Here is a 21,445-nt window from a genome sequence, read left to right as displayed (position 1 = left end):
TACCACCTGTGTAGATATTGTTGTGCTATTGTGTTCCGCCACAGGACATAGCCTTGTTTCTTTCATGATTGTTGATTCAGTGTGTTTACCCTAGGGATATTTGGCAATATTGATTTCTTTACGAGTTACGCCCCGGACCCCACCAGATGCACATCCGCACAGCCACAGGCACATCGCCTGTGCATTGTGGCCGTGATTAGGGTTGGGACCCAGAACCGGTTCTTTTTTTAGACCCGTTTCTGAGATTGAAGAACTGGAATCGTATTTGGAACCGTTTCTGGAACCGTTTTTTTATCACACTGTCAGAACTGGTATACACTGAGAGTGTACTACTACAAACGGGTCCATTTGGTTCCATTTCCACACTCTCAGAGTTAGAGTCCTGTAAGGATCCATTAGGAATCGGTAAAGGGAACCGTGAAGGAATCAGACCGTTAAGAGGCAGTCGTTAAGGAACCGGAATCGTTCAAATCGAAGGTTCCCAACCCTAGACGTGATATGTCACTGTGTTTACAACTGCGCACAGCTTTAGTTTCCCACAGCACAGTTTTTGCAGTTTCCATTTCTGCCGATGCGATGGAGTGATGGGCAGGGAGAAAACACGGCCAGTGGCCAAAGACACATCGCTCTCTGCCTTCGTTCAAAATGTACGCTTTGTGGGTCCGGGCGGCTGGCGTAGCTGTCTGGGCACCATGGCTGGTAATCCAGTCTGGCAGTGTGCCGCGGGTTCAACTCCCGAACAACACGGACGCGTGTTCTTTGTATTTCCATGAGAACACAGATCTGAAAAATGTGCTTCCCGAGTGCGAGCGGAGGGTCCGTGCATGGCCAGCGAGAACAACTGCACTCATTAACTAACATGGGTGCGAAAGTGAACCGGTGTCTATGTGACCGGCGTCTGGTGGGTTTCGGGTCCTTAGAGGGTAAGAAAGACACATAGAGCTAGGGAATAGGGAAAGACACATAGAGCTAGGGAAGAGGGAAAGAGGAGCTAGGGAAGAGGGAAAGAAGAGCTAGGGAAGAGGGAAAGACACATAGAGCTAGGGAAGAGGGAAAGACACATAGAGCTAGGGAAGAGGGAAAGAGGAGCTAGGGAAGAGGGAAAGAAGAGCTAGGGAAGAGGGAAAGACACATAGAGCTAGGGAAGAGGGAAAGAGGAGATAGGGAAGAGGGAAAGAGGAGCTAGGGAAGAGGGAAAGACACATAGAGCTAGGGAAGAGGGAAAGAGGAGCTAGGGAAGAGGGAAAGACACATAGAGCTAGGGAAGAGGGAAAGAGGAGCTAGGGAAGAGGGAAAGAGGAGCTAGGGAAGAGGGAAAGAGGAGCTAGGGAAGAGGGAAAGAGGAGCTAGGGAAGAGGGAAAGAGGAGCTAGGGAAGAGGGAAAGAGGAGCTAGGGAAGAGGGAAAGAGGAGCTAGGGAAGAGGGAAAGAGGAGCTAGGGAAGAGGGAAAGAGGAGCTAGGGAAGAGGGAAAGACACATAGAGCTAGGGAAGAGGGAAAGAGGAGCTAGGGAAGAGGGAAAGACACATAGAGCTAGGGAAGAGGGAAAGAGGAGCTAGGGAAGAGGGAAAGAGGAGCTAGGGAAGAGGGAAAGAGGAGCTAGGGAAGAGGGAAAGACACATAGAGCTAGGGAAGAGGGAAAGAGGAGAGTGAGAAAGACTTAAAGAATGTACCTCAGGATCCAGCAGGGAGTAGGCTTTCAGTAGATTATAAAGAGACAGCTGTCCTGCCCCAAGCTGAGCCTGGAAATATGGATGAGTGGGGAACGTACGACCTGGAGAGAAATGGAACGAAGGTGAGAGAAGCATATCCACCTATTTAATGAGCACAAGGCATGCTGAACAGATCAGTTGCCTGAATTACAACTGTAAACAAACGTTTAAGGTTTCTACGTGACTATTCGTCAAACTCTCTTGGCTTTTCCTTCAGATGTTCACTGTTAAAATGGGACGTTGACCCATGAATGAACACAGATACTGTAGATACAGTAGAATGTAGATAAGATAGATTAGCCAAAGTTCTATTGATCCCCATGGAGAAAATCTACTTTCGAGAAGACATTCCAAATGGTCAGATTCATCAACATTTCCAACATACGCTGAATGTACCCAACATCATTCTTTCTAAAGCTTAACTTTAAGGCAGCAACGGAGACACACCTTTTGACATCTGACAACATAATGAGGGACTGGGGACCAGTAAAAGAGCATTCTCATGCTTATAATTGACAGGTGTATATATGCGTGTGCGTGTGAGTGCACGCACTTTGAGTTCACGGGCTTCTGGACTTCACAGTGACTGACAGTGAGGATTTAAAAGAGGACACAGACGACTGTGTGTGAGTGTTTGGGTGTACAGTATTTGCATAGGTGGAATGGCCTTCGGGGCAGCAATGGGGTTATTATTGCAGTCCTTGAGAACACAATGGCCTGACGCCACCACTCCCCTGCCTGCAGGTAGGACAGTCTAGAACAGTCCAGAACTGGTGTTGAGTGACGAGTGCGAGAGAGCGAAAAACTCACTTCAAAGTAGTGTTGATTCCGTCGAAAAATGTTCGTCGACTACCATTTTAAACTGAGGAGAACTGAATAAAAACTAAATAAAAACTGACAAAAACTATGACTAAATATATTGACAATTTCGTCAATAAATTGACTAAAATGTTAGCGAGGGGCAAGTGGAAAAGAGATCCAGTAGAACTAAAAGTTACATTTTATGTTTTGGTTGCATGCTGAAAATAGCCGATCTACAAGCTCACAACACGTCATGACTATAATATTCAAAAGACTATGACTAAACTAAAATGAAAATTTGCTGTCAAAATCAACACTACTTCAAACACACCCTCATTTTCCCTGTTAGTTAGTTACAGTAGGCTGATCTTTTCTGTTCCCCAACCGTTTCCGACGCATGTCTTAAATCTCTCCCTGCTGTCTGTCTGTGATGGTGATCTTTAATCTCTCCCTGCTGTTCCCTGTCTGTTTGCGATGCTGATTTTGCGCCATCGTCATCTGTGTACAGCATCATGTCACCTGTGTGTGTGTGTGTTCATGCTCCATAATGCCACTAATCGTGGCAGACCCACCCTGCTGTTAAACAGCAGTCAGCTGTCTGTGTGTATGATATTACCGCCTTTCTCCACCCGGTTTTATTGTGGAGAGCGAACGATACATGATGGGTGGATGAAAGAGATGGCGAGATGGAGGATGGTTAAGTGTTAGAAGGGGTGCGGTGTATACTGTGTGTGTGTGTGTGTGTGTGTGTGTGCGTGCGTGCGTGCGTGTGCGAGGGGCACAGAGGTGTGAAGGTGCGGTGTGTTATTTTGTTGCAGGAGGTGCTGAACAGCAAGGGTGAAACCGTTACAAAAAAAAGAGGTCATCGTCAGGTCATAAGGGTCTTTTGCGTTTCAAGTTAACTACTATAGAGTGTCGTAGTGTGTGTGTGTGTGTGTGTGTGTGTGTGTGTGTGTGTGCGCGCGCGCGCGCGCGCGTGCGTGTGAGGGGCACAGAGGTGTGAAGGTGCGGTGTGTTATTTTGTTGCAGGAGGTGCTGAACAGCAAGGGTGAAAGAGGTCATCGTCAGGTCATAAGGGTCTTTTACGTTTCAACTACTATAGAGTGTCGTAGTCCCACCCCCTTTCAGAAGGACGAGGGCACCAGGAGACAATTCCCATTCATTTTCCCCATAAACATTCCAAAAAGTATTTATTTAAAGACCTTAAAAGCCTCGAATAAAGCCAACAGCCATGTTGACAAATCATGACAATAAACACATATTTTTGGGCCGAACAAATAATTAGAAGGAAGAAAAACAACAAAAAGTGTTGTACCCTGCCCTTTTTTCGTCTTTCTAATTATCTGTTCCGCATGATTTTTTTTGTCAACTTGGCTTTGTTCGAGGCTTTTAAGGTCTTTAAATAAATTATTTTTGAAATATCTATGGGGAAAATGAATGGGAATTATTTCCTGGTGCCCTCGTCGTTCTGAAAGGGGGCGGGACTGTGACACTATACGCTGTCGATTCTAGATTTATAGATGTGTGAGAAAGCACTAATGATTGTATTACTCTCGTGCATAATATGTATTGTGTGTGTACGTGTGTGTGTACACGTGTACAGTACGTGTGTGTGTGCATGCCTTACCCAGGTCTATGAGGATGGCGTGTTGCTGTGAAGTGAGTTGTTTCAGCAGCTCTTTGTAAGGGGTTTGGTTGGCGGGCGGGCGGCTGGGCAGCTGTCTCAGCAGATACTGCTCTGAGAGGCACTTCCAGATCTCCCCTCGATGTTGCCTGGGAACACCTGACAAATGATGGCAAGATTTATGGCAGGCAGCGGGGGTGGGTGGGAGGTGGTATTTTGAGAAAAGTGACAAACATTTCAGGAATTCAGAACGTGGGTTATTTATGTGAGACTATTGCCATGACCCCGTCTCACCATAATGGGTGATGAACTCCCCAGTTTAGTTTCCTCTCCACCCACCAAACTAGTTTAGTGGGTGGGTGGAGTTTAGTTAAGCGAGCGAGTGGAGGTACCGTCGACACCCGCCATAACTGGATACCCGCACAACGCTACACACAACGTGTTGCCCGAAAACGTGAAATGCGATTTAGCGCCTGAAACATAGGCAATTCAACCCGTGCACTCATGTGATGAGGTAATGTCTAGTATTACCGTCTACTATCTCAAACAATATCAAATCAGTTAACACCTCCAAAAAATGAAGGGTGAGCTACATTTACGATGACAGCATGTCCACTGTAATTAGCGTTATCTTGTAACTATAGCAAGTTTAAAGTGAGCGGGAGACCGTTTATTCCTGCCAAAGACAATGATTCCGATGTCTGAGACATGAGGTAATCAAATAATCATTAAAGGTAGTGTAAGAGAGATGTATTTTGATAAAAACCAAACATTAAAACTCTATATTCTGATAGTAATCACTGCCAGAAACATGTCTTGCCTTGTGTTCATTAGACAGACCCCACACCCCACACCCCTCTCCAAACCAATGTTGACTGGATCAAGATGGGCTTTGAGCCCACCTTTTACCAAACCCGCAATCAGAGAGGGTGGCCAAACAATCTCACACCTTCGGTAAGTGATATTTTTTGGTTTAAATGAGCATTCAGTGATTTGGAAAACCCCCGGTCTGCCCCGGTAACAAGATGTGCACATGCACGCACTACAGTGGGGGGGATACGCAACAGGCCAACAGCACACACACTAAAGCCCGCCCCCGCTCTATCATGATTGGCGGAAGGCCCCTCTCTATCCTGATTGGATGAAGCCTGGGCCACCTCGCCAAAAACGAAACGTTTTTTTTTTTTTTACCCCAGGGGTTAACTGGGGACAGGGAGGAACTCCTTATATGGTCAGCACACCCAATAGTAGGGAGGATTATCACAACAGAACAAAAAAATTAGTGATATTTGAATTAAGTGAAATCACTGAATATACCTTTTTTTTAAAAGGTAACATCATTATATTCTGATATTATATTTCTGTCTAATAAAAAGAGAGACAAGGAGAGTTGGAGACTCCTGAGTCCTGTTACTTAACAACCAATGAGTACTATCACAATATATCTTATATATAGCTTTTTAACATTTAACATTTTGACCAAAGAAAATGACCCACTTACCCTACCTTTAACCAAGTTAGAATACTGCTAGTGTTGCCATGTCCGCTTATTATAAGCCATCTTGGGATAGTTTATATATATATATATATTTGTAGTTGCGGGTAGTTGCAAAGACCCACACATAATAGAATAGATATTTGTCTGCAGACCCCCATCTGAAAACATTTTATGCCAGGGGAGAATTTGTGTTGTGAAAATGTTTCAAAAATATTCCACATTCAAAATAGGGAAATAGCCTATGTTGTATCTACAAAAGGTAAGGGGCGAAGGGCTCGCTTCTTTTGGGCTAGTCTCTCGAGACAGACTGTTGACTAACGTCAAAGGAAAAGAGGGCGCTGTTTTTCCTTTGTCTTGCCAATGGGTTCCCAGATTGCTCCTGGGCTGCTCCTGGATGCTTGTTTCTCTCGCAGAACCTGGCAACACTGAACACTGCTGGCCTTGCAGTGTGTGTGTGTGTGTGTGTGTGGACTTTAGTACTCCTCTGTTCTGTACAGAAGCAGAGTGTCCCCTCGACTGTGGACTCCCCTGGTAATACTGCATGTAACAGGACAGAGGGTCCTGTGCTATATGGAACAAGGAGGTCATGTAACAGGACAGAGGGTCCTGTGCTATATGGAACAAGGAGATACTGCACTACTCGCACAAGTAGAGACTAAAGCCTAATTTATACAGTGTAAGACAAGCCCATGTGAGCCAGATTTATTTGGCTCGTGGACATCATTTGGAACGTCTCAGGCCGGGAGCCACTTGGCTCATACAGCCCGACATTTCTAGCAGCTCACGCGGTGTCATTAATGTCTCACAGCTTTGATTGGGCACTGGCCTGGGGATATGGAGTCTGCCGTGTTGCTGAAGGAGATAAGAAATAGTTTTTCGATACGGCCGTGTTTTGCTCGGAGACATTAACTTTTACGATGCCGTTCAATAGTTTCATTTACATAAAGGCCATGTTTAGAGCCTATTAATACATTAATCCGAGCCGCGCTAATCATGATGCTTCTCCGGGGGCCTCGTCCGTCCCCTCGCCTAGGCCCCTTGCTACACTACAGATCCGGACTACATCACTTCCGGCTCGGGCGGAAGCGACACTTGTTCTCTGCTTATTTTGTGGATTTCTCTGGCACTAGCGCCACGATCTCGCCTAGAGGGCTGGGCAAGTGGGCAGTAATGTGTCAGAATTGTTATTTTGATCAAGGTTTGCCTGTTATCTCTCCTATAGCACCAACATCAATACAACCACTGATGTACAGTAGAAGACCTATTTAACAGTTGCAGAAACATAATTGCCTCCCTGTTGAACGGTGATCGTTGACGAGCCTGGAACTTTCACTATCCCCCCCCCCCCCTCAAAAACGTTATTTATTTATTTATTTTTGTCAGGGGGTTGGTGAGGGCCGGACGAGATGGCAAATGGCCCGCGGGCCGCCTATTGGGGAACCCAATATACCGTATCAACATCAGCGCTGGGTTCGAAGAGAGACTGGCGGCGGTGTGGAAGTACCCTCATCTAAACCGCTACCGCAGAGCTACATCACAAAGACGGGCAGAAAGCGCTTGGGCTAATTCATGGGTCAAGATTTCCCGAACGCCGTCTCTCCCCTGACGGCAAGCCAAAGACGCAAATAGTGAAGGAGACCTATAGGAGAAGTTCTGCAACCTGCACGTTTAACAAAAATAAAACTGAATGGAATGTTGGTCATGGGTACCTTGTGTGACACAAGCATGGATGGTCTCGGCGTCAAACTTGACCTTTGACCTCCCGGGGGTTCCCAGCATCTTCTCCCAGACAACAGTGACGTCCTTTAGACATGGAGTTATCTCCTCGTAGTCCAACTTCAGACGCTTGTTCTGCAAGTCATGTGCTGAGGCTGCGCACGCACACGCACGCACACGCACACGCACACGCACAAGCACAAGCACAAGCACAAGCACACACACACACAGAAATGAACACAGATTTTCTGCACAGTTTACAAACACAGTATGCAGGTACAGACACAAAACACACAAACTGTAAAACGGTTACAATGTTTCGACGCCAGTGATCAAAGAAAACGGGAAAAACACTCTGGGTTCACTCATCAATTAGGACAACACCCCCCCTCCCACCCTTATCTCGACCGCTTTGAACCCACTGCTTCTATCTTTGTTTTTTCTACCCACACACAACCACCTCCCTTATTTCCATACCTATCTTTTTGCACCCATTTTCTCTTTCGTTATCCACACACTCCATTCCTCCCTCTGCCCAACCCTTTCTCCTCCTCCCACTCCTCTCCCTTGTGTCTCTCTCCACCCTTCCTGCTCTCTGAGAGGTGTCCACCCAGTGACCACTGACCAGCTGGAACTTGGCAGGACTGGGGGGGGGGGGGGGGGGGGGGGGGGGGGGGGGGGGGCGATGTCATCATCACTAATGTGTTGCGTTCACACACGCAGACGCAACGCCGCAGTCTACCATTCATTGTCAAATTAATCGTCAGCGACATGACGATGCAAAGACTCAATGATGCATGTAGCTGCTCCAAATGATACTCCCATTCGTCTTTGCGTCTGCCGTGTGAACGCACCATAAGGGACAAGCACAAAATAGCAGGAACAGTTCTATTCCAAAAACACACGGATGCTTTCTCAGGATGTGGAGGCGGAAATGAGATAGTATGTAATCATTACTGAAACGGCTTCCATCCGCCGCCTATCAACAGGGTGGAGATCAGTTTCTTGTGCTGGAGGGAATGGCCTACATTTTAAACAAGAGCAAGAGTCTACAATCCCCACTAGCGGCCCCTAGAGGTTGAGCTGCTCCTTACACACAACAGGGGCCAAAGTAGTTTGAACAGACTGGCATCACTACGGAAGGTCCCTGGTTCGTGTCTCAGTAAATGCAGATACCACATTTCACTGTATACGCAAATATACAGTGAAAAATATAGAGTAGAGTGCGAACCAGGAAAGGAAAAGAAAGAAAGAGCCCCATGCTCTCACTAGTAGTCGGGCTAAAATGTAAAATAGATATTTTGGCATGAGAGTGATACAAGAGGATTGGTGGCTACGTTACATCCTTCAGGGAGCATGAATGTCACGTGTGTGTGTGTGTGTGTGTGTGTGTGTGTGTGTGTGTGTGTGTGTGTGTGTGTGTGTGCGCGCCATACTGCCAGTTGAGTGATGGGAGTAAGGTCGAGAGAGCATCTGTTACAGTGGGGGTGGTCGGGGAGTCTGCGTTTACTAGGTGAGAGAGCAAGTGAGGGACAGTGAGGCTAACTGCGGCTGCAACCATGGCAAAAATGTTCAATGAACAAAACGCTTCCAAAGAGCAATGTTGACATAGCTGAGAGAGAGAGAGAGAGAGAGAGAGAGAGAGAGAGAGAGAGACATCTGTTAGATTGGCCAGTCTGCAGATGGATAGTTATCGTTAGTTCAGAGTAGAGTTAGATTGGCCAGTCTGCAGGTGGATAGGTATCGTTAGTTCAGAGTAGAGTTAGATTGGCCAGTCTGCAGGTGGATAGGTATCGTTAGTTCCAACTTAGGGATGTCCCGATCACGATTTGTTGCTCCCGATCCGATTCCGATCATTTCATTTAGAGTATCTGCCGATACCGATATTTCCCGATCCAGTGTTTTTTATTTTTATAGAACACACATGCCATATCACAATAGTACAATATCCAAAATCACGGACAATACCCAGTCTAATATCATGATATGGATATAATATTGATACTAGGCATGTCCCGATCATGTTTTTGGCTCCTGATCCGATTTCGATCATTTGAAAATAACATGATCAGTGCCACTGCCTATGCCAGAATCACAGTAGAACTGTCCATCTATTTTCATCGGAGATTACACCGTGTGTGAAGCGCGAACCATGGATGTGAGAAGGGATGACGACAGGGTTTGTTAAAGCATCCGTGTGTTACCTGCAAGGTTCTCTTTCACTCCACATCCTTCTATTTCCTCTCCTCTCTCAATTTCCCTCTTTCTTTTTCTGACTCCGGAAAACCACCCCACCCCTGATAACACAGGGCAGGATAGGATACCCCACCCTAGCTACAGTTCACCAGCACACACACACACACACACACACACACACACACACACACACACACACACACACACACACACACACACACACACACACACACACACACACACACACACACACACACACACACACACACACACACACACACACACACACACACACACACACACACACACACACACACACACACACACACACACACACACACACACACACACACACACACACACACACACACACACACACATCCCCGCTCGCATGTACAGTATACACTTCAATAGACGTGTGCGGTTGACCCATAAAGCGAGGGCACAGAGGCAGAGATAAACAGATAGAATAGAATAGAGGACGGTGGCGGCAGCTCCACCCAGACAAATAACAGTTACAGACGAGGACTCCACCCTGACGGAGGAATAAAACACACCATAAAACCATACCCTGAAATGCCCCCGTGAAACACAACATGCGGAAGAAGAGTGTGTAATGACGTGTGTATGTATACGTGTGTGTGTGTGTGTGTGTGTGTGTGTGTGTGTGTGCGTGCGCGTACGTGCATGTGTGTGAGCGCATGCAGTGAGCATTCGTCTGTGTGTGTGTGTGTGTGTGTGTGTGTCCTGCCCAGACTTGCTCTTCTTACGTCAATATTGGCCCACATTCTTTTCTACCACACCCTGTTTTACAGGCAACAATTTCTGTGATGGTGCATGTGTCGTGTTCCTGAGAGCACACAGGTACAGCTGGGGAGGTGAGTGAAGTGGAAAGACGGATTAGGTGTGTGTGTGTGTGTGTGTGTGTGTGTGTGTCTATACAGGTGCCAAATGGGTCAGGAGTGGGGTGGGAAACTTTACAACACAAGTAGAGGGTTTTTTGATGTGTCACTTAGCAAATATAAATCAAAACACTTACGTTTTACGAGTAAACAAACCATTTAACTACCTCACTGTAAAATGTTATTATCATTAAATGTTATTATGTTATTATGCACTTCAGCACCTGTGTGTGTGTGTGTGTGTGTGTGTGTGTGTGTGTGTGTGTGTGTGTGTGTGTGTGTGGTAGGGTTGCACTGCATAGGACTTCAAATCAATATCAGGATTATTTCCCTGCGTGTGTCTGTAAGTAATAGAGAACAGGTCGCCAATGATTGCATTGTGATACATGTGCTTATCTTCAGAGAATACACAGCTTCCAGACCATTCACTCAGTCACCATATAATGCAGGGGTTCTCAACGTTTTTGGCCGGGGACCCCCGGAAATGCTTTGGCAATGTCTCGGGACCCCCGCCCCGCCCCCTCCCGACCCCCAATATAAATTGACTGCTACAATAACCTTAAACCATTTTGGGCGGGAACCCCTTTTGGTGTTTTAAGCATTGTTATAATTTAGCTATTGAAAAATAGCAGATCTACAAGCTCATAGCGCGCCACCGAGTGGCGCGCTACGAGCTTGTAGGTCTGCTATTTTTGAAAAATCGTGAAAATAAAATTTAAAACCCCCCCCTTTTTTTTTTTATAATTTGGAGACCCCCTAAAATAATTTGGCGACCCCCCGAGGGGTCGCGACCCACGGGTTGAGAACCCCTGATATAATGCAGCAGTGTTACAGGCCATGAGAAAACACCTCAACCGCACCCGCATGAACCCTAGAGTCCCCTTTCTGGTGCGAGAATTCAGCAAAAATAGCAGATCTACAGGTACAGGCCCTTAGAGGATGCCGGACAACTAATCATTTTCAACATTGAACTAGGTCATTAATATACCTTAGAGATGTCACTGATCACATGACCCCAAGTTCTAGACCTCCAGTTCTAGGCTAATCAGAAGGGGGGGGGGCATTACTATTATTTCCTCTAATGTATATTAATGACATAGTACAATGTTGAAAACGAGTGGTATTCCACTGTGCATGGATAAAGAATCCGAAGTCTGACTAGATAAATACCAATATGGGCGATGATGATCTAATATTTATAATTATGCCGGTGAACGTTAAATCCAAGTTGTTAAATCCAGTCGTGGCGCTGCCAAGGATTACATAATGATGACTAAGACGTTGTGTTCATCCACACACTTCCTTAAGTCGATGTAGGTCCTTCATTAAGTGTGTCTGTGTAAAGGTCTGTGCATGTTGTAGAATGAGTAAATGTGATGATGAACTCTGATGGTGTTTATAGCAGATGGTATTAACCTAAGCCTAAGGGGTTAAAATTATTTCGCTCCTATGCCACAAAAAGGCAATTAAAAATGTAATCAAAAGATTGCGTCTTCTCAGGCCGCGGTATTGCATACAATCAAAGCTACAAGCTTGCAAGATCAACTATTTACGTAATTTTGTAATTGTTTTGGAAAGATTTTTTTTTATTAATATTTGTACTGATTTCTTTGTATATTTAAGTCATTTGTCATATTTGTGATTCAGAAGCCGAATGTTCAATGTTAAAAAAAACCCAATTAAATCGTTAATCGCAAATGATGTGTGTGACAGAACATGTGATCCATCCATTGGACCAAGCGGCCGATCTACCCACCCTGCAGCCTCTGGTTCTCACTCTCCATCCTCAGGAGCAGGATCTGCTGGAGGATGGCCTTCCTCCACAGCTCCCTCAGCTCCTCGCCGCTCTTCTTCTTCCTCTCCTCCGGCACCACCCTCAGGGAGGACTCCCCAGCGCCTCCACCCACACACACACCTCCTGTGGGAGCCTCCAGAGATGCATCCAAATGGTCTGAGATATAGAGAGAGAGAGATAGATAAAGGTAAGATAGACCAGTGGTTCCCAAACTTTTTCACATCAAGGACCCCCAAATTGACACCAATTAGCCCGCGGACCCCCATTTGAAAAGGTATGCCAGGGACCTCCATAAGAGAAGATTTATACGGCTCTGGCAGCCATTCTCAACCCGTTTAATTTCAAGGACCCCCAGTTTGACATGCATTAGTCTACGGAGCCCCCATTGAATGCACACGCACACACGCACACACACACACACACACACACACACACACACACACACGAGAAGACAATGTTGTGCTTTCTGCCAGCAATAGTTGGAATGCATGTACTGTATGCCTTTGTGTCTGAGATAGTGGAAACTAGTGTCTGTGAAACCATGCAAGGCCTGTTGAAACCAGCAGAGTCACTAGATAAACACACTGCTCTGAAGGTAAAGGAGCGAGGTGCCGAGACACACACACACACACACCCTGCGTGTGCAACACGCATACGGATCTCTCAAAGGATAAAACATATTTGTCAGACAAACAGACTGCTACACCGTAACACCACTCAAACAGAACATCTCTTCAGCCCTACTGAAGAGCAGCATGTTCACACACACACACGCACGCACCCACACACCCTCACGCACCCACACACCCTCACGCAAAGTGGCACCGTATACTCCCTGAGCAAACACACACTCAATTTGGCCAGAACCAACGCCCAGAACACACACACACACACACACACACACACACACACACACACGTACGTACACACACGCAAACTGGGTCAACAAGACTGGCGCTTTCCTGTGGTACTTTCTGTATGGACACTGTCAACATGACCTTGAAGGGGGAAAAAAGTGCATGTGCAGTGCATGTGCACACACAAACGCATAGGCTTGACACGCCCATGACCTCATGCAAGCACAAATCCACACCCAGTAACTCTGCACTTGTAACATCCACGTAGAATAGGCAGAATAGTGCAGTCATTTAGCATTGCCATGGAATCTGCTGTGGTGCAAGTTGACAAAAAATAATACTTGAGGTTCCATTTGACAGCTAGCAAAGACACGTTTTACCTGATACTTACGTCAGTGCCAACAAGTGCTAAGAAAGCTAAGCTGTACCCCGGCCCCACACAGGTGCCTAATTTACACTTTATCATACAATGTCACGTGCCAATAAACACCAATTTGTCATTTTTAATATAAACCCAGAAATTCATAAAACTGTGAATGTTTGCTGAGCATGCGTTGTACAAAAATCGCATCCGTGCTAACTGAGTGGTGGTGTGTGTGTGTGTGTGTCAAGCCCTCCTCCCTGGCCTCTGTGTGTGTGTGTGTGTGTGTGTGTGTGTGTGTGTGTGTCAAGCCCTCCTCCCTGGCCTCTGTGTGTGTGTGTGTGTGTGTTTATGCTGCTCAACAGTGCCCCATTAGGTCACCCAGTGGTATTACAGTTGTTCATACTCCAAACATACACAGGGATACACGCGGCCAGTCATTGGAGCGGTGTGCACCACTCAAAAAATAGGGTATATTGCCAAGAAAGAGACTATCCGACACATCATTCTGCAAATGGCTGCCTGGATGTAACAGCATCGCATCCACTTGGACATTATAGGGACGCCAACATCCGCCTAGGTCCACATAGTTTATTCTGCGATTATGCATTGGGCTCATGGGTAGGTTTTAACTGAGAAATGCTTGTTTCAGGAATGTCATTTCCTCCTGAGATCATTTGACATCATCAGCTCTTGTGGTCTGTTTGAGGTGCAGCGTCGTGTGGCCACCTCGTGGCTCCATGGCCACAGTCAACTGGTGACAAGTTGACAGACAACTGTAGGAGTGCCATGGAATTTGTTGTCGTGCCAGTTGAATGACTATAAAACAAATATTTGAGGTTCCAGGGAACTTCTAGGGAAGACATGCTTTACCTGATACAGGGCGAGTGGCGGTAATTGCCAACCTATTGTAGCTAATCTGTAACCGATACCACACCACTGTAATGAGGCCAAGAGCACACGCAAAAGTGTCGCCTTGTTTATAGATATAAAATGGTAAAGATATCTCCGAATGCAGAACCTGCTCATAATGTTTGGACTGTTCAGTCATTGTTTTTGCACATGTTCTTGCAAAGCTAGAAACCCAGCAAAAGATGAGGTCAAACATATCAAACCTTTGCCAAAAGGCATGTTATTTACTCGAGTCAGACCAGAAGCAAAATAATTTCAATGCATGACAAGACCGAGGCTGTGCTGCAACACCGACAGACCAAAGTGGTTTGAACCAGGCAGGCATCATTGACGTCCTTATAACACCACAATCTAACCCAAATTGCTCCCGATGTGCTGGTTGGTACCTTGCATGGCTTCCGCCGCAATCGGTGTGTGAATGTGTGTGTGAATGGGTGAATGTAATGCACAATCTATGTAAAGCGCCTTGGATAAAGGCGCTATATAAATGCACCATTTATTTACCATTTAGAGATCGATGCAAGTCAGGAATACACACCCCACCTGTTGTGCAATACTCCGAAAACAACAGTTCAGTTCAGACATGCTTACTGTGCATTTATCTTATTAGTATTTCCCGTTTCCCGTCTTGCACTATGCAAGCACTGCAGAGGCTGTTTGGTGTCGTATATTGTATGTTGTATAATGTATACTGTATTTTCTACGTTAGTCCGTCCAAATGTCCAGTTTTCTCTGCACACAACGGAGTATAAATGAGGTTTGAGGGTGTGCAGGCAAGCTGTGGTGCAGTGATGATAGGGAGCTCTCCCTCCATTCTAATGACAGTGACTGCAGGTGGGGTTTGGAGGACAACCGCTTTGAATCGCTACTATTATTTACACACAACAGAAACCAAGGATTATATATTTCAAAAGTGAGAGATCACAGTAAACATCCTAAGCCTCCCTCCTCCACACTGGGACGAAAACAGAATCTTAAAGTTTGATGGAATGCAAATTTAAACGAGAGTGCTGCGACCACTTTTACACTGCATCTTATGAGCGCCGGGATTCATCCCAACCCTTCATACATTATACTAATACCAGCCCTGAGGGTGAGAAGCCCTTTAGGGCGAGGTCGTGTGCACGCATCCGCCTGGGTGACGGCAGATTGCTGGGCGAGCGCTCGCGCTTTGGCATGGGGGGGATCAACAAAGGTCTATCTATTCATTTCAATCATCCATCCATCCATCCATCTTCAACCGCTTATCCGTAGTCGGGTCATGGGGGCAACAGCTCCACCAGAGTGTTGCAGACTTAACCCTCCAGAGCAACATCAGAGACTTCCTCCTGGGGGATCCCGAGACGTTCCAAAGCCAGTGAGTCAATGTGTTTCCTCCAACTGTGCCTTGGTCTGCCCCGGGGTCTCAATTTTTATTAAATGTATCTCTCATCTTATCTCATGGTATATTGCTCAATCACTCTAAACTTGCCCCAGGGAAGACAGTTAACAATGAATGACGTGACATCTCACACACATCTATTGTGTTATTATGACATGCATGTCATGTGTTCTGTGTGACCTTGCCTTGCACTATCCTGACTCCTGACATGACCTTGCCTTATCTTTGTGATATCCTGCCATTACCTTGCACTGTGCTATCCTGGCACGACCTTGCATTGCGCTATCCCGACATGACCTTACCTCGCCTAAAATGTGACATGTGTTGCGTACTATAGAATATGTAGGCTATGTGTGCTTGGGTTTCTTTCCCCCACCAACACGCAAGATTTATTTACAGGCGGAATGCGTCCAACCCCTCTACAGGGAAGATCTGAGGACACGCAAGCACAAACATGATTTCATGCACTCTGTACAAACACGCACAGAATTCCCATGCAGTCCCATGAGGACAAGTTGGACAACACACACATATTTAAATAAAGACCTGAGATAAGATAGCTCCAGTCTGGTGATTAGTGTGTCAGTTGAAGTTAGAGAGGATTCACTTGGTGTGGCATTTTCCTTTTCTTTTTTTCTTTCGCCAAGCGCACACCTTCACAACAGCACGGGAGCAAGCAAGTGTATAATGTCTGCTGTTGTACTGCAACAATGACTGTGTGGACAGCACAGCTCATGCACCTCTGACAAACACTATAGAGAACACTATTCATTTGTATTATGAAGTCATATAGAGGTCACACAAGTGTCCAGAGAAAAAGCACCACGAGCATCTAACGAGTGAGCTGATGGAGACTAGTGGAATAAAGACTAAGACGTAGACTGAGATGAAGTGCAAGTGAGAGAGAGATCTGTTATGTCTTGCCTGCACAGTGTGCGCGCACACACACACACACACACTTCAGTGGATACAGATTCAATTCATTAATCTCACCTTCTGACAACAGCATGGAGGTATACGAAAGCACACGTACATACACAGTAGCACACACACACACACACACACACACACACACACACACACACACACACACACACACACACACACACACACACACACACACACACACACACACACACACACACACACACACACACACACACACACACACACACACACACACACACACACACACACACACACACACACACACACACACACACACACACACACACACGAAGCTACAGCTTAGCTATTGATCATATCAGACGGGCGCTCAAAGTAATTTACATTCCGCATCTTGCCTGCCCAAAATGTAATTCCTAGAAACTGGGAAACTGTTTGGAAAATCAGTGGTGAAAAGTGTGCTCAGCCGCAGAAACAACAGCTGCAGCCGACGAACATAAATCATATATTTGTAAATGAAATATTATATTCTGTGATGACACAATTCTATGACATCACAGTACTCCCAACCAGAGTTCTCAATCTCTGCCCGAACACAACCCTACCCGACCCGGCCCGACATCTTCGGGTAGGGTAGGGTAGGGCCCAAAATGCACGATAATTAGTCGGGCCGGGTTTTATTATAATACAAATAACAATTCTGTTGTTTGTGTAAAGTATTTATATGAAGAGGGCTGAGATGGTGAATGTTGGCGATTAACTTTGACAGTTTAGGCTACTATGTGACTGGACTGCTGGAGGAGGAGGAGCAGCACACCAGAGAAGTGACAGAATAGAACGGTGGTTGTTGAACTTGCTACCGCTGTCTGGCCTCTGGTTTGCGAGCCAAATGAGCTGCTTAGTGCTCAGCATCAACTATATAACTTAAGTTAACTTGCCATATGCTTAAATGTTTTATAAGACCATCGATGTATCTGCAATAGCTCGTTTTGGAAACGTTGGGGCTTAACGAGACACTGCTGTCTCGTTGAACCCAGCTGGGTGAATAACCTAAATTACCTAATCAACGTCACCACGGTAATTGCTCCATATAACTATATGTAAGCGCTAATAATGTTCACGGCATAGGCCTACACGTAATATAGTTACATGATGACCAAGCAATGTTAGGGTCCACTGTAGGATACAGCTATTTGGTTTCCAAATCGTAGCGCTGTACAGCTATAGCGCGGCGTGCCTCGTGTGCCCAAAAGAACAGATCTGCAAACTGTCGACGCGCCATCGAGCGTCATGTTGATTGTTTGTTCTTTTGGTTAGGCAACGCACATTACGCGTGGTATGTGAGTTTGAGAGACACCGATTAATGTAAACTGTAACCTAGTAGATTATAGCCAAGTTGACAGTTGTCATAATATTGTATAGCTCTGTTCTGGACTGTTGCACAACGATGAATGATGCAAAAGTTGCACTTTGTTAACGGGACAGCTTGGACATATTAACTGCATCACTTCAGAGGACCGCTGCACTTGATTCAGAAGATGTTTACTCACCCCTGGAAATTGCTGGAAACCATTAGAATGTTGGAAATGGAACATTATCAGCCAATTAACGTGAGTTACATAAATCCTTTATTTCGGCGACTATTAGTCCGTTCTTTGACACACTCGTCTAAATAACATCCAATTTTCCTTTTTTTTCTCACTTTTTCGGGTTTTCGGGCCCAACATTATGGTAATTGTTAGGGTCGGGCCGAGCCTCGGGCCGACCCAGTTAGGGTAGGGCCGGGCCTTAATTTTCAGGCCCGATGAGAACTCTACTCCCAACCCATCGGCTTCGCGGATTGGTCAATCTTTGCATGACTTTTGTGCCACTGAACCAATTCAATTCAATTGAACCATTATAAGAGCTAGTGTGAACTGCATTCTGTCACAGGGCGAAATCTGCCGGTGTTATATGTGTAAGATATGCCACGCTTTGTGCACCTGAAACGAGAGAGACTAGAGAGACGAGTCCATGCGGTTGTAACAGTCGGGCACATGGTGTACTCCTTTGGAGGAGAAGTTCCACTCTCATTTCAAGCTAGACAGTTAGTGGAGAAGGCTCAGATAGACGTGTCCGTCTTCAACGCAGTGTCCTTGCGCTGGCTGACGTTGCCCCCAATGACAACTGGAAGAGTTAAACGTCCCCTCCACGTTCCCCCCATGCTTATAGACCACACAGTCGTGCTGATAGATGGTATTGTCTACATGTTTGGGGGGAGGAGGAGGGATGTGTGGTGCGCCAGCGACATGCTTTATTCATTTTACGTCGACACCCACACATGGCTCAAGACCGCGGTTTCCGGGGCGGTTCCAGGGAAGAGGTACGGCCACTCGGCCTGCGTCTTAGAGAAAGCCATGTATATCCACGGAGGACACGACAAAGGGCCTAATGCAAAAACAAGTGCATCTAACAAGTTGGACACCACCACAATGGTATGGACTTTAATTAATACCAGAGACACTCCACCGCCTGCTTCATGCATTCACTCTGCCACCATCATCGGAACAAAGATGTTTGTATTTTCTTCTGGTCCTTGGAAAGAGTTCCCGATGGTCTACAACAACAGCATCAGAGTGTTTGACACAGAGACAAACTCCTGGCTTAACACGCCTTCTGTACGGATTCCTAAACTAGACTACTGGCATCATGTAGCTTTTGCCTACAATGGAGAGCTGTACATATTAGGTGGCGAAGAGAGACACCAGAGTGATCTGTGGAAATTCAATCCAGAGACCTTCTCCTGGAAGGAGATTGAGCTCAAGGAGAACGGCCCGTGTCCAAATTATGACATGTGCTGTTGCGTGGTGAGAGATCGTATCGTCGTCTTTGGAGATTACCGCATACCTGATGACATGTATATCTTAGACTTTAGTCCTAGTCTGAAGATGTTATGCAAACTAGCAGTTATTCAGTATGGTCTGGGGCTGTCAGATCTCCCACACAACATCAAGTGGGAACTGGAAGCCTTGACCACCAGACAAAATTACACGAGTGTCTATGGAGCGTCGCAGTCCCGCCCCCTCGAGAGACCAGGAAAAAAATCCAAAATAGCAGAGCCACAAAGACTTTGGTCGCGCCTATCTCTTAAACATAGAATGAAGTACTGGTGGTAAAGGTGAAAAAATGTCCTCCGTAACATCATCATGGTGAGGCTACATTTCATATACCGGGTGGGTGGGTGAGAGAGAGAGACACACAGAGAAATACCGCTGGGTGACCTAAAATGGCACTGTTGAGCAGCCTAAAAGGGCCATTCACACTGAGCACTATGACTATAACTGCCACCAGCCAGCAGGCTGCATTGCTCAGTTCACACGGGTGTGATATTTCTTTTTGCTTGGCCCCGTCTTATCGCTGCTTGCAGCTATATTTTATTTTTAAGGGGCGCTAGCCCCTTCTATAAACACCTTTTGTCCCCACACGTCTCAATGTTTGCCATTGACAATGAAAGGGGAATTCAGGTCAAATATCCGCTAAATCTTGTCCCCTCAAGTCTCAATATTTGCCATTGACAATGAACGGAGAAATGACGTCAGAATTCCGCTAAATATGACGTAAATTAAACATCAAAACATTAAACGCCATTGATATTGAAGGGAAACTTTACGTCATATGTAAACGAGCAAATCAGCTAACCAATCACAGGCAACAGGCATTCTGATTGGCCAATGGCCAGCATGAGATGATGCATGATGATGTATGATGATAAGAGCTGATAATTCCGCTAAATATGACGTAAATTCAACACAAAAACATTAAACGCCATTGACATTGAAGGGAAAACTTACGTCATATGTAAACGAGCAAATCGGCTAACCAATGTTGGTGGGAGCGCTTGGCCAATAAGGGACCACCTTATGTAGCAATGTCAAATGTCCGCTTTGATGTACGATGACAAGAGCACCCCTCATTTCACACGGTTGTGATTTTTTTATTTATTTTTGAGGGGCGCTAGCTCCTCCTATATTCAGCTATTAGTGTAGATTTTCGTCCTACACAAAGATTACATTCAAATTGACAATGAATGGAGAATTTTACGTCATAGTGCCTAAGCAAATCGGCTTAGTGCCTATTTATGCGAAAGAGGAGTGTCACCACATGGTTTCAGTGGAAACAATCCATTCCACACACACACACACCTATCGCTCTTTCTCTGGAACATAAAACATGCAAGCATGCAGTACACCACAAACTAACCACGCACTAACCTATCTGGCACAATGCTCAGGCCGAGCTCTCATGCACGCATGAATGACACACGCACACACGCATGCACGCACGTGCGATAAGTGTTCTCGTGTACCAGTGTTTTCCGAGGTTCAAAAAGGGAAAGAGGAGTGTCTGTCACTCACCACATGGTTTCAGTGGAAACAATCCATTCCACACACGTACCTATCGCTCTTTCTCCGGAACATAAAACATGCAAGCATGCAGTACACCACAACCTAACCACGCGCACCGCGCACACGCACACACATTATATTAACATAGCCACGATCACTATGAGTATTGAACAACAACTCGCTGCCATAATCTTTTTTCCCAGGTGAAATCTGGTTTTCACCTGGCCAAGTTGTGAAATTGATATTTTTTATTCCATGTCCTTACCTTGACAGCATGACCACGATACCCCAACGTTCACATTTTTTATAATTCAGCTGACTGTGGAGACACTGCTGGAACTTTTTACTTTGAAATGTTTTATAGTTTCTGAGTTATTTAATTTAAACGCCAAATGCATTC

General features: G+C 45.8%; 1 protein-coding gene across 7 annotated transcripts in view; it reads right to left on the bottom strand.

Moving 5' to 3' along the window:
• The window catches only part of tbc1d1 (TBC1 (tre-2/USP6, BUB2, cdc16) domain family, member 1), a 74,230-nt gene that overhangs the window by 8,267 nt on the left and 44,518 nt on the right, over window positions 1–21,445 (bottom strand). For all 7 annotated transcript variants that reach the window (XM_079499000.1, XM_079498994.1, XM_079498995.1 and 4 more), the window contains 4 exons: window positions 12,205–12,399; window positions 7,344–7,505; window positions 4,140–4,295; window positions 1,673–1,773 (listed from right to left, as the gene is read on the bottom strand). In XM_079499000.1, the coding sequence (XP_079355126.1) occupies window positions 1,673–1,773; window positions 4,140–4,295; window positions 7,344–7,505; window positions 12,205–12,399 (614 nt within the window). The remainder of the gene's footprint in view (window positions 1–1,672; window positions 1,774–4,139; window positions 4,296–7,343; window positions 7,506–12,204; window positions 12,400–21,445) is intronic.

Source organism: Electrona antarctica, assembly GCF_951216825.1.
Source record: "Electrona antarctica genome assembly, chromosome: 4".
NCBI classification, from domain to species: domain Eukaryota; kingdom Metazoa; phylum Chordata; class Actinopteri; order Myctophiformes; family Myctophidae; genus Electrona; species Electrona antarctica.
This window is presented reverse-complemented; position numbering and strand designations above follow the sequence as displayed.